Here is a 14,779-nt window from a genome sequence, read left to right on the forward strand (position 1 = left end):
GCTGAGGTGGGGATGAGTGAGGAGTGAGGTAGTAACTAGGGAATGGAGGAGGTGGTGACGTCACTAGGGGGGGTAGGAGGTGAGCAAGTATTAGGTTACTCTCTAGGAGGGAACAGGGGGATGCTGGGAAGAAAGATTTGTTCTTTGGTGGGAGCAAGCATCTTGGCATGATGTCACACAGGGGCGGGGGCAAGGCACAATAGGAAAAGAGCAGCTACTATACGCAATAGCTGCTGTGGTAGTAGGAGACTTATCATAGATTACCGTGAAGAAAGCCACAGCAGCCCTTTTTACTTTTTATTTTGATTTTTTGTTTGTTTTTTGAGACAAGGTCTTGCTATGTAGTTTAGGCTGGCCTCGAATTTGTGGCACTCTTTTTGCCACAGCCTCCTAAGTGTTGGGATTACAGGCATGTACTACCGCACCCGGCTTATTTTTTATTTTTAGATAGGGTCTCCCTATGTCATTAAATTGTGCAGGCTGGGCTTGAACTCGAAATCATCCTGTCTCAGCTTCAAGAGTGCTGGGACTAGGCCAGGTATGGAGGCTGAGGCTGGAGGTGGAGGCCACCCTGGGCTACATAGTGAATTCAAAGTCAGCCTGGACTACATAGTGAGACTTGGTCTCAAAAAAAACCCCCCAAAAAACCAATGGGGCTGGGGATTTAGCTCAGTGGTTCTGCTGCCTGCCTCACAAGCGCAGGGACCTGAGTTCAATCCCTGGTACCAAAAAAATAAATATATAAAATTAAAAAAAAAAAAAAAAAAGCTAGGATTGCAGGCATGCACAATCATACCTGGCTTATCATTCTTTAATTATGAGAACATTTATACTCTTAGTAATATTCAACTATACATTATTATTTTTAATTATCAGAACTTTAACATCTGCATACATGTAATATTCCATTTAACTGTGTAATTCCTTGGCTTTTTTATTTTTTGGCTTTTTGAGACCGGGTCTCACTATGCAGTTCAGGCTGTCCTTGAACTTATTATGTAGCCTATGTAGCCCAGGCTGGCCTTGAACTCAGAGATCCTTCTGTGCTAGCCTCCCAAGTGATGGGATTACAAGCATGCTCCCCCCACCCAGGTGTGTAATTTCTTCCTCTGAGAAAACTTCCAACAACTCAACTGATGTGAGTAACATACATAAAAGGTAATATACATGACTATTCACACCTGTGAAAACCAAGAGATCAGAGAAATTAGTACGAATTTACCAGACAACATTTTAAGAAACTTGGTTGTACATGATCATACTATCTACTTGAACGAATTTGCAAAACTTCATTTTTAGGAAAGATGAGAATTAGGAAGCATTATAAAGTTTGTCTAGATTAGAAAAATAAATTCTTGGCCTAATATTCTTTAAAATTTAGGGCCGGGTATGTAGCCCAGTGGCGCTGCATCTGCCTGGCAAGTGCAATGTCTTGAGTTTGATCCCTGGTACCACAAAAATAAATAAATAAGTAAATAAATAAATAAATAAATGAATGAATAAATAAGCAAGCAAGCCAGCCAGCCAGCCAGCCAGCCAGGAAGCCAGCCAGCAAGCCTCGAAAGCGCAAGGACCCGAGTTCCATCCCTGGTACTAAATAAATAAATAAATAAAATTCCCTGATGTTCAGGGAGGGGAGGGGGCTTGAAGGGGGGGATGGATAAAATAAAATTTAATTTTAAAAATCCTGACATAATCAAATTTTCTAAAATCCTAAATCAAATGCTATGCACTAAATACACTGCAAAATGATGATGAATATCAATAGTTGTTCTATGACAAAAATGACTCAGCAAATATTAACACCGGTGGCTTTACTAACAATAAGCGCTTTATTTTGTGCCAGGTGTTAGTAAGAACTTTATATGTGTTACTCATCTAATCCTTTAAAAAAAAATCTCTCACATTAGAAAGTTATTTCTTTTTCATATTAAGAAGAAAATAGGGCGAGGGATTTAGGTCAGTGGTTCTGCTGCTTGCCTTGCAAGCGCAAGGGCCCGAGTTCAATCCCTGGTACCAAAAAAAAGAAAATAAACCTGCATGTGACTCACACAAGGCCACTCAGCTGGTACATGCTGGAGCTAGGATTTAAGGTAATATACTGTGCTAAAAATAACCTTGAAGTAAGCCTTGTTTTTCTCTATTTCACAAAATTTTTCCCCATTAGATGTTTTAAAAGAAAAATACAAGCTGGGTCTTTTAGTATACACTTGTAATGCCAGCTAATTGGGAGGCTGAGGCAAGAGGATATGAAGATGAAAGCCAGCATGGGCAACTTAGGGAGACTATCTCCAAATTTCAAAGGGGGAGGGGCTGAGGATATAGATCAGTGGTAGAGTACTTGTCTAGCATGCTTGAGGCCCTGACTTCAATCCTCAGTACTATTTAAAAAAAAAAAACAAAAAAAAGAGGGGCTGGGGATTTGGCTCAGTGGCACAGAGTCTGCCTGGAAAGTGCAAGGTCCTCCTAAGTTCGATCCCAGTACCAGAAAGAAAGAAAAAGAAAGGAAAGAAAGGAAGAAAAACAAACAGGGCTGAGGATTTAGCTCAGTGTTACTGAGCCTGCCTCCCAAGCACAAGATCCTAAGTTTGATCTCTAGTACCACAAAACAAACAAACAAGCAAGCAAAAATAATTACTGATAACAGCTTAAAAAGAAGGTATTAAGCTTTTTTTTTATATATATATATCATCAGTCATTAAGTACTTCTGGTAATTAAGAAGGTGGTATAGGGGCCGGGGATTTAGCTCAGTGGTTTGGCTGCCTGTTGTGCAAGCACAAGGACCCAAGTTCAATCCCCGGTACCCCCCCCCCCAAAAAGAAGGTGGTATAGCTGACTGAAAACGATACTTCCCAAGGAGAGAAAAAGCAGAATATCCTTGAAGGGACAAAGAATGACTAGCAAAAGCATGTTAGTGAAAACTAATTCCCACACAGACCGATACAGATAGAATGTAATTTGAGCAGTACAAAATACGTGCAATTCACTAACTAGAATAGTTGCAATATTTTAGAAAACCTATGAAACCCACAGTTCAATAGAAAGGGCAGGTAGGAGGAAGAAAAGGAGAGGAGGGAGAGAGGGGAGAAGGGAGAAAGAGCACAAAAGCCAGGTAGGCTGGCCAAGTATTCCATTTGTGGGAGAATTCACTTTAGTATAAATGTACCACAAACTACTCTGAAGACATAAAGCACTAATTTTCAAACTTTAGCAGGCATCAGAATCATCTGGAAGAATTATTTAAGGCTAGATTGCAGGTCCTACTCCAGTGTTTTTTTTTTTTTTTTTGGTCAAGGGATCGAATTCGGGTCCTTGTGCTTGCGCAGCAGGCGGCGCCTACTCCAGTGTTTTGATTCAACATGGGAATTTTAATTTTATTAAGTTTCTAGGTAGGGGAGATGATCTTATGGAACAGGGAACTTCTGAGAACCACTGCTCTAAACTAAAGTTCAATAATCACAGCATCAGCCGGGCACAGTGGCTCACATCTGTAATCTGAACTACACAGCAAGACCCTATCTCATAAAACAAAAATGAACAAAAAAATCATAGCATCTGCAAGAGAAATGTTATTATTTTCATGTAGTCCCATCGTCTAACCTTCAGAGCTGGTTAAGACTTTTGATTAGTGTATACAAAATTAAACTTGTGGTATAAGCATTTCTCTGAAAAGAAACAAAAAAGAATTGTTCAACTGCATGCCATTTTATGCACTGTATAATCTATGTTGAGGATCCATTTGTTTATAAATATCATTGAAATGTCTTCTTATAGATTTGCCACTTACGTATTTATTTTGGCTCTTTTGAGACAAGGTCTCACTAAATATTCCAGGATGGCATTAAATATTCCAGGATGGCATTAAACTATGTAGCCCAGGCTGTCCTCAAACTAGAGGTGATCCTCCTGCCTCTGGAGTGCTGGCTTACGGGGGTACACTACCACTCCAGGGTAGATTTACTTTTTATTTATAAGACAAACTCACTAGAAACGTTTACAGTTTCAAGTATTCAAACACTATTCATCCAAGGAGCACTTACAGAACAGCTGAGCTTAGAGCTGATGTACCACATAAAGGTAAGAGATCTCCAGAGGGGCCAGTTTAGCTCAGTGGTTCCGGTGCCTGCCCTGCAAGCGAAAGGTCCTGAGTTTGATTTCCGGTACCAAAAAAACAACAAGAAATCTCCTGAGCCTAATGCTCCTCACTGACCTTTGGGCTAATTTCAGACAAACAACAGGAGCATAAATACAAAGACTTTAAAGCCCAGCACACAAGCTACAACTCCCCAAATTGCTAAGACTGTCACCTAGCTATCTGGCCTTGTCCAGAATGCTACAGTCAAGGGAGTATGGGTAATGATGAGGCAACAAAGATTCTTAAGTCATCATTTTTAGGAAGAACAACACAAATTATACAATATTGTAGAATCCACAAATTCAAGAATGTGGCATATGATTTGCACCTTAGAACGCAAGAGAGTTTCAGAACAAATATTACTAGATATATGTAGCCAAATAACAAAAACAAAAACCCAAAACCATGGTTGAAATGTCAAACAGCTGAGCAGATTCATTTGTTAGATAATTACTATCATACATCAGGCAAAACAAAAATATACATAGCTTACAAGTTAGGGACCTTGGAGTTGATCACTAGTTTAGACTGTAGGATCCTAAAATACTTAGGACTATACAACAGTTCCTAAGGGCAAATGCTGTTAGGGAAGACCATAAAAGTACAGTGCTCACAGTTGTAATCATAATGGTATTATTACAACTCCTGAAAAAATTAATATGCAATCAGGATACTGAAAAAGTACCCAATAACAGAAATTTTTAAAGTTCCTGTTAAAGCTCCTGTTAAAGCTGTTTCTAAGCAGCCAGACTTGATCTGTCCAAGAAGAAAACAGTAAGGAAATTTCATACATAGAAATGGAAATCTTAATCCCAGCACTTGGGAAGCTAAGGCAGGAGGATTGCCGGAGTTCAAGGCCAACCTGAACTGAGATCCTGTCTCAATAAGCCAAAAAAAGGGAAATCTTAGTTGGGCCTAGTGATGCACACCTATATCCCAGCTGAGGCAAGAAGATCAAACATATGAGTACAGTCTGGGCAACTTAGTAAAACCCTGTCTCAAAATAAGAAATAGTAAAATAAAGAGCTAGGGATGTACCTCAGTGATAAAGTGCATGCCTAGCATGGGCAATGCCCTGAGTTCAAGTCCCAGCCTGGCAAAACCCCAAAAAACTCAAATTTAACTATTTTGTATCGCAAACATAGATTAAAAATATAGATCCTTTTTTTGAGACAGGGTTTCCCTTTCTGGTTCAGACTGGCCTTGAACTCACCATGTAGCCCAAGCTGCCCTTGAACTTGTATTGATCCTCCTGCCTTTAGCCTCCCATGAGTGATGGGATTACAGACATGCACCAGCACACCCAGCAGGAAATTTTTATGAAAAATTTATTAATGAAATGTAGACAATCCAACTGGTGTTAAATGGAAATTATATATATACATATATATAGCTACACATGTATCAGTTAATAGGCATATTTATAAATTTTTCTTTTACAGTCTTGAGTCTTTTTCCACTAGGAAAAAAGAAACTTAAGAGACAATTGGATTATAAAAAATAAAACAAAAATTCTAGTCTTAGGCTCTTGAAGCACCCTAGGAATTTAGTTATACTGTATCCTACAGTATGTATCTCAGAGCTTTTATTATTTTAATATATACTGTGAAAGTGTGGGAAGGTACCAAATCCCAAACCCTTTTGGCCCAGTATTTAAGCCAGAATGCCTATATTCATATATTCATACAGGATTTGGGAAATCCTGCCACTGGCAGTCAGGTAGTATAAGGTGGTGGACATGATCTAACAATCTCTAAAAGGCTATTAGGAGGGGCCAGGAATTTAGCTCAGTGGCACCGCACCTGCCTCGAAAGCACAAGGTCCTGAGTTCCATTACTGGTACCACAAAACAAAACAAAACAGCAACAAAAAAACTCTATTAGATGAGTCAATGGGTTTTGGCCCAAGTTGCTTCTAGAGGCTGAATCTTGAGAGAGAATATTCACTACTAAACCAGACAGGATGTATTAAACTACAAAGGATGTGTAATAAATTGTACATTAAAGCCAAGTTTTCTGATTCAAAATAAGAGCTCCATGATATGGATTACTTTGCTGATGTTTAGCCACTGTAAAAAACAAACATTTAAACAATACAACATTAACATGGCACATGAAAGAGGCTGAAAATCACTGTTATATTGTTGAGTTTATTTATCTTAAGTATGTTTCCTACATGTGGGAAAATGGCAGAAAAGTTTTTATCTTACTAGAAGGGTTTGAGATTATGAATACAATTCTTAAGTGTATTTGCTTACCAATACCCACTAAATACACATATAACTTTTGCTTCTGAGTGACGGATTCTAAGAAATTGCTACATGCCAGTGAGTATAACTGTTTTATGTATTTCAAGACTTTCCAAAAGTATAGGATTAAAAACAGCCACAAATACTTTTAAAAAAAGTAGTACTGCTTAATCCCTTACAAAATATTAAATCTTAGTCATGTGATATTATCTAATTCAAAAGCTTCATTGAGGAGTTGGAGGGGGGTGGAAGGGTGGGTAAAAAGGGAGTGGATGTGATCAAAATATTTTACTTAGGCACTGAAGCCTCCCCCCAAAAAGTGAAACTAGGAGGGTGAGTGCGGCAAGGAAGGGTTGATGGGGGAGCTGGAAACAAGTATGTTGTGTGCATTTATGCATCTGCCGAAATTAAACCCATTAATCTGTATAAACAACAAGCAATAAAAAAAATTTTAAAAAGCGGGCATGGTGGGGTATGCCTATAATCCCAGCACTCGGTAGGATGAGGCAGAAGGATCACAAGTTTGAGGCCAGCCTGGGTTACACAGTGAGTTCAAGGCCAACTGAACTACATAGTGAGACCTTGTCTCAAAACAAAACAAAACAAAACAAAACAAAAAAAAAACCTCTAAATTTTTTTTTTTTTTGGTACCAGAGATTGAACTTGGGACCTTGTGCTTTCAAGGCAGGAGGTGGAGCCACTGAGCTAAATCCCCGGCACAAAAAACCCCTAAATAACGAGAGGAATCGGGTAGCCAGGAGCAGTTCTGAGCCTTATACCTTCCTGGGAGGAATGTTGAGCCTTTTACGTTCCTTAGAATTAGTCTGAGTGTGCATATTACCTACTTAAGGAATACATAACTAAAATAAAATAAAATATAAAAATAAATTGAACTTATGATTCAGGAAAAAAACCCTCCAAATAAATAAATAAACAGAAAAACTTTCATTTCACAGAAGCAAGTTAGGCCTTAAAGAGGCTGTTTTGCCCTAGTTACATCCAGTTCTCTTTCAGTCTTCTACTGACAAAAATTGTTAGTTGTCTCCTTTCTGATCTGTGCCTTATCTCCTAATATCTTTCCTATCATAACTGCTGTGCAGTGCTGACCCTTACTCTCCTTTTATCTTTTCTCCAGGTCTCGTTTTCCTGTCATGCTTTCCATTACTTCCTCTCCTATTCTAGTCTCTCATTCTAAAAAATACTCTTTTTTGGGGGGTACCGGGGATCAAACTCGGGACCTAGCCCTTGCGAGGAAGGTGCCAAAACCACTGAAGAATACTCTTACAAGTATCTAGTATCATTAAAACTACCAATAGTCAAGTATAGTAAGACCCCAATTTATGAACAAGTTCCATTCTGAGAAAACATTTGTACGTCTGAGAAAGTGAGTCTTATACATCATTGTATATTGCTTTGTGCTTCTCAGCAGTCCCCTCCACATCACCACTGCTTTTCCTCTTGCTTCGGGACATCCTGGGCTCTGACTGAGGACTGTACTACTGTGCACCATCGCACTGTACAGTAAGCACCACGGCAGCATAGCTGTGAGAATGTCTGGCAGACACCTGAGCTACTCCTGTGATTTGTATCCATGAATTTTTATAATGCAAAGTCCATTCATATGTGAAAGTTCACAACTTGAATGTTCCTAAGCCGGGAACTTATTGTATATATAGAATAAGAATTTAAGGTTAACTCTTTTACTATGCATTCTAAATCCAAGAAACTTCTATTACCAAGAAATAGAATCCAAATCAAACCTTATTACTTGGGAAATCAATTCCACTTATGCTTATGTATTTTAGCTACTACAATACAACCACATTCCAGATTAACCAGGAAATCAAAATGTCAAAAGATGTCATCTTAACAAAAATCAAAGTAGAATGGTAGGTTTTAAAGCTTAAGGTCTGCTGAACAGTTCTTTTCTCCCCTATTTGATCAATGTAGGTATTCATAATCACACAACTGGAACATCAAAATGTTTTTGTCAGTGCACAATTCAATTAGACAGAGAGAAAAAGAAAATCTCACCCCCAATGGTACTCTCTTGAAATTCATGAAACTGGCCTTTCACAAAACGAAGCACTAGGCTTGATTTGCCAACAGCAGACTCTCCCAGAAGTACTAGTTTGAACTGGCATATTTTATTTCCCGTATTTGGCCCATTAGGTCTTGTTGCTCCTCGATTAGCCATGTCCAAATTTGAAAGAAGTCCCTAATTTCAGAGTCCTAAATGAACTTCCAGGATGCAAGGTGTCGATTTTTTTTTCTTTCTGGAATTATAGAAATCTGTAAAGAAACAAAGATACAAATCAGTAAAACCTAGTATAAATTACATCAGTAAATTTTGTCCATAGCATATTATTGCATGCTTATTATAATCCCAAGTGGACATTCAACTGTTTACTTTATAAGAAAATAATTTAAAGGCTTAAGATTCAAGCCTAGGGGCCAGGGATTTAGCTCAGTCGTTCTGGCACCTGCCTCGCAAGCACAAGGTCCCGAGTTCGATCCCCGGTATCAAAAAAAAAAAAAAAAAAAAGATTCAAGCCTAAAATTACTTTGTAATTTGCAGCACTTAAAAAAAGGCTAATCTTGGGCCGGGGATTTAGCTCAGTGGTTTCGCCACCTGCTGTGCAAGCGCAAGGACCTGAGTTCAATGCCCGGTACCAAAAAAAAAAAAAAAAAGCTAATCTTCATTGAGATTTAGCTCAGTGTTGCTGCTGCCTGCCTAGTAAGCAGAAGGTCCCGAGTTCGATCTCCTACACCCAAAAAAAAAAAAAAAGATTTGGTTTCCTGCCAAGCAGTATTTTAAGTACTTAACATAGTCACCCAACAATACAGAGTTAAGTACTATTTACACTCCTTGTAAATGAGTAAACAGAGACACAGAAAGGTTAAGTAACTTGACTGAGGTCATAGAGTAACTGCGACAAAGGTGACAGAGCTGTTTCAAGGCCAGGCAACCTGAGAGGTGACTCAAGAGCTTGGGTTCTAAAGTCAGACTACTTATGTCAAAATTATTTTGAGCAGGGGCCAGGGATTTAGTTCAGTAGTTCCGTCACCTGCCTTGAAAACCAAGGACCTGAGTTCGATTTCCGGTACCAAAAAAAAAATTATTTTGAGCAAAGTTAATAAATGAAAAACTTCTAGAACAGAACCTAGAGTTTAATATTTGAAGGCCTCTGGTTAAATGAAATGTTTTTCATTTAATTAACGGAAATTTTAGAGAAAAAATACTTTAAAAGCTCCCAGGTTTGTGTGCCTAGTGGTTAAAAGACTTAAATCTGTTTATCTGCTCATACATAGCGAGATCCTGTTTTAAAAATTAAAAAAAAGCACTAACAATTGTTCTTTATTTGGTGAGATCAGTAGTGATTTACATTAATTGTTAACAATTAAGGCCACTGTTAAAAATATATGCCATTATTTTCCATTTAGCAATACATTTTAAGAAAACTAGCTTAATCTTCAATCTCAAATGAATTACTGAATATGTACTCTTTTTCAGTTCTCTCACCAATCTTAATAGTTTATCCCCATCTTTTAATCAAAATTGGATTATATAGTCATTAATAAAATATATTAAACTGCCCAGCTATTCAAAAGGCTGAGGCTGCAGGATTGCAAGCTTGAGGTCAGCCTTTGCAACTTTGTTTCAAAACAAGATTTCAAAAAAATGGCTGTCGATGTATTTCAGTGATACAGCACAGGCCTCCTACATGCAAGGCTGTGGATTCAATCCTATACAGCCAGCCTGGGCTACACAAGAGTCCAAGGCCAGTCTGAACTACAAAGTGAGACCCTGTCTTAAAAAAACAAAGAAAAAAGAAATTTGCCTTCCCTATGATATTTGAGTCTATACAGAAAGCATTCTTGATAATGATGAATTTGTTAATAAACATATCCAGGAGATCTTAGGTCTCAAAACAATAAAACCATTTTTTGTCTTATCTTATGCTCCTTATCTTTGAACAGTCCTTGTCTTCTATCAATACATGTCATCCTGCAGATGAAATGATATGAGCTGCTTCCAACCAATGGGGTATAATAAAGCTATCCTACACCTCACTCCTCAAAAAAATGCGAGATTTGGGGATCTAATCTTGGCTATACCGATTTCCTCCTATTCAAATTCTTTAATACTCAAGTCTGTATTTCCATAATACCTAATTTGCACAGCCATTATGAAAAATGGAAAATACATGTAAACAATCTCCAATACAGTGTTTACTGTATAGCAATGACTGAAATCGGCAATTAAAGTGGCCCTTTAGTGAGATAATACTCATATATCAATAGATTGTCATTTAGGCTGAAAACACAGATACATATTATTTAAATACTTCCCAATTGGTTCTTATCTACATAACAATAAATTATCAAGAACAGGCTCACAGGTGGCCCAAACCTGTAATCTCAGCACTCTGGAGGATGAGACAGGAGGATCTCTGTGAGTTGAAAGCCACCCTGAACTGCATACTGAGACCTTGTCTCAAAAACAACAACAACAACAACAACAACAACAACAACAACAACAAAAACCACCACCCAAAATTTCAGGAAAACACTGTCACAGAAAAAACAAACGAGATTTTGATTTAGCTTTTCAAGGTTTAAAGCTAATGAATCATTTCTACTCTGAAATATCTCAAATTAAATAGTAATAATTACTATATGGTGAGTTCAAGGCCAAGTGTCTCAAAAAACAAAACAAATTATATGCAGGGGCTAGGAGTGCAACTCAATAGACTAAGCACAAAAGAGGCGCCTTGGTTCAACTCGAAGCACGCACAGCAAACAAACAGATCAAAACAAAGCAAAAACCCATCTAATCCCTTATATTCACTATTTACTGAAATAGTCTTGCTTTCCAAAACAAAGATTTTGCATAACGTGCGTTTTAAAACCTTTTGAAAATATTGAGTACTCTATGGTTAAAAAAATTACTGGTAGGCACTGCTCTGCGTACTTTTGTTTACAACAATCCTATGAATTCAAATTACCTGTTTTATCTTAAGAATAGATTCTGAGCAGTCCTGAGTATGCCCAGAAGTGTACACGTAGGTATTTTTCCTTATTTATATGAAAGGCTACGATTTCATTCCAGCAGGCATAAACTAAATATAAGGACTATGAAGCTCAGAGTTAAAAGGTCTGAAAGTCAGGGGGGGATACCCAGCTTCCACGGAAGGGAACACCAGGGCAGGTTGCATGGTCTCTACTCATGGGGAGAGTTCAGCGGCCTAGTTATCTTAAATTTCTCCAAAGCCGCGGTTCAGTACCTCCCATAGATGAGACGAGTATCTCTGGACAGCCTATTTTGACGAGCTTCCCACCACTTCCATCACCGGTCTTCAGAAGTCATGGGGCGGGGCTCCCTAAATTCACACCTGCAGTAGTCCAGGCTTCGGTCTGGAGACCACCGGGAGTAGCTGGCAGCCAACCCCGCACTGCCTGAACCTGCGGATTCGCCCAACCCTTCGGCCGTCCTCCCATCCTCTCCGGAGCCTGGCCTAGTTTTGCATGAGACCCCCGGGCCTGACAGGGCCGGGGCCAGGCAGAACCGCGGCCTCCAGCCCTCTTTCCAAGGCGCCATCTTGAGAAGGGAAGAGGGTGACACCCGTCGCTCCCCGAGCTAGTCCCGAGATCCTGGTCTCTACAGCTCCATGAGAGATGAGTCACAAGGCCTGGCAAGACCAGACGACGTGTTCGATGGCTCGCGAGGGAGGAGGGAGGCTTAGGGCCGACAGGGCCGCTCACACGCCGGGGACCGCGGATAACCTGGGGTCCCGGCCCGCGCTACGCAGGGGAGAGGCTGTTTGGTTTACCTGAGCCCGCACCACGCGGAGTCGCGGGGCCGCAGCTTCCCGGCAGCAAGGCCCAGGAGTGGACGGAAGAACGAACGAGCCTGCAGCTGCAGCAGCGTCTCCTACTCGCGCCGCACCCCTCACACTGGACTGAGCGGGGATCGAGCCGTGGTGCCGCCCCTGTCAGGCTCCGTCTCCGCCTCTCTCCGCTCCGCCTTCCTCCTTCCTTTCTCCTCCTCCTCCTCCTCCTCCTCCTCCACCACCGTCTGCGCTCTAGTTCTAATTCTTCCTCCTCCGCCCTCCTCAGCCTCCTCCCCTTAAGCCGGCTGCCGGCCTCTTCCCGAACCAAAACACAAACACTCAAGTCCCGGCGCCGCAGCTACTTCCGCTGCCCAGCGCCGACCCCGCCGCCACGTCGCGGCACGCAGGGAGCTACGCCCCTTCGTCACTTCCGGCCGACGCCAGCCCGCCCGTTGCCTTCGCTCTGTCGCCCCTGTTCAAAGCCTTCCCATCCTGAGCCTAGTGGCGGGGCTGCGCGAGACGCCTATCACGTGATGGCCGCGCTGGAGGCCTCCCCTCCCCCAGCTGGAGCGCGCGCAGCCCCGCCCTCGCTAGCGCCATTGTTATCGGGGCGGGGATCCGGAGGTTCCCGGAGGCGGGGGCGGGGAAACTCCCTGGCTTCCCTGGTTTGGGGGCGGGCCCGGAGGACGTCTGCTGGTGGGTTCTGTTAGGGCCTCGAGGTTAGTATCGGCTCGCAGACGTCCCGTTTCTCTCACAAACCCTTAGACCTCCTGGTCTGAGTCTTGTTTTACGGACAGAGGCCCTTTCTTCCTGGGGATCCGGTGGGTCGACAAAGAGCAGCAAGTCCAAGAACCCAGTCTGAGGCCGGAGGATCACTTTGAATTAAAGGCCAGCCTGAACTACAGCGAGACCCTGTCTCAAAAAATTCAAACTAAACCAAACCAAATAATAACGTTTAATGCTTATACTGCGAGTCTTTTATTCTGAAACTTATTGGTTCTCTAGCTTCGTTAGAGAATTAACGTCCCAAAGCCCGTGTCCAGCACAGTGCCTAGAGCCTTAAGTCTTAAGTTATGGTTGTGGAATTAATGAATGAGACGTGCCTATTTTACAGGTATGGAATTTGAGGGAGAAGAGATTGAGTAACTTGCTCAAGATCATGCCTATTTGGTGATGAAGCTGGATTATTTTTTTGTTGGGTTTCTTTTTGGTTTTTTGTTTGCTTGTGTTTTTGATTTAGGGTCTTCCTCCAGGCTAACCTCCAGCTCGCCATAATCCTCTGGCCTCTGCCTCCCAAGTGCTGGGATTTCAGGCGTGTGCTACCACACCCCGCAATGAAGCTGGATTCTAACCTGCAGGCTCACTCCAGAATGTATGTTCTTAGGGTTCTAGTGAAATACAAGCCAAGATGTTCTTTACTCTCCACAGCAGGCCTAATTGAGACATGATTTTAAAAAAATTATGGGGGAGGGGTTTAATTTCCACATCATAGTCTCTGGCAAGACATCTGAAACCAAGCCAAAATTTTTTTTGTAATTTAATAGAATATATATAATAATTAAAATTGATTTCCCCTCAGAATAAGGGCTAGTTATCGGTTTGCAGTTTGTAATTTATATCTCTGTTGTGAAGGAATAAATATCTTTCAGATATACCTGGGCTAAGCCATCCTGTGGGTGCACATTCAACATTGTGCAATGAAGGTGATATGAACTCTTGAAGAACCAGTCTGAGATCAACTCCCCAATACCAGAGCAGAATGTGTCATATGTACATGGTATCTGTGACACCTTAGCCCCAAGGAGGTGTTTGAATATGGTATGCTAGTCATGATGTTAGCTTGTGGCTAATCCCAAGAATTAAGAAATAGGATATGTCACATCAATTTTGTCATGTCAACAGCATGTTCCAAGCCAAACGTATTCTGCTCAGAACCTGCTTCTGCTTAGTGCCTGACATTAACAGCTTCCTAATCACTTAGACTTGGGACCACAGCATCATTTCTGAGTCTTCATTTCTTACCTCGTAAAGGTTTTATCATCCATTTCTATCATCGAAAAGTCTCTGATTCCAAATTTGAGGTCTAATCCTAATGTGTGAGCAATGGTGGTATTCATGTGAAGGGGAATGAATGCATATTCCTGTCTCTACACTTTAGTCACTCTTCTCAAAATTTTTAATTATAGTCAGGAGTACTGGCACATGCCTGTAATCCCAACACTCTGGGAGACTGAGGCAGGAAGACCACAAGTTGGAGTCCAGCCAGGGCAACTTAGCAATTTAGAAGGCCCTGTCTCAAAAAAATGGTTGGGGATATAGGTCATGTGAAAGCCCTAGGTTCGATCCCCAGCACTGGAGAAAAAAATAAAAGTTTAATAGTATCTCATTATTTGCTAACTAGAATCTAAAGTTCTTCTAACCTCGTTCCAACTGATGTTTCTTTCATTCTATGTATATAGCCTCCCTCTCTTCCCTGTTGCTTTGTCCTCTGACCACAGGTATCTACCCCATTTCCTGAATATTGCTGGTGTGTTCTCACCTTGGTATCTTTGATCACTTTG

General features: G+C 40.9%; 1 protein-coding gene across 2 annotated transcripts in view; it reads right to left on the reverse strand.

The window, feature by feature from the left end:
• Positions 1-14,779, reverse strand: part of Rab5a (RAB5A, member RAS oncogene family) — a 40,869-nt gene extending 26,090 nt beyond the window's left edge. Inside the window, exons 1-2 of one of the 2 annotated variants that reach the window (XM_021243948.2) lie at positions 14,758-14,779; positions 8,419-8,676 (exon numbers count right to left, since the gene is read on the reverse strand). In XM_021243948.2, the coding sequence (XP_021099607.1) occupies positions 8,419-8,581 (163 nt within the window). In that variant the 5' untranslated portion in view covers positions 8,582-8,676; positions 14,758-14,779. Of the gene's footprint in view, positions 1-8,418; positions 8,677-12,218; positions 12,590-14,757 lie in introns of those variants that run through there. The other variant, XM_004864291.3, reaches the window with a different exon arrangement.

Source organism: Heterocephalus glaber, unplaced genomic scaffold, assembly GCF_053883595.1.
Source record: "Heterocephalus glaber isolate CG9 unplaced genomic scaffold, H.glaber_assembly_v1.0 deba00001472, whole genome shotgun sequence".
In the NCBI taxonomy this organism is placed as follows: Eukaryota; Metazoa; Chordata; class Mammalia; order Rodentia; family Bathyergidae; genus Heterocephalus; species Heterocephalus glaber.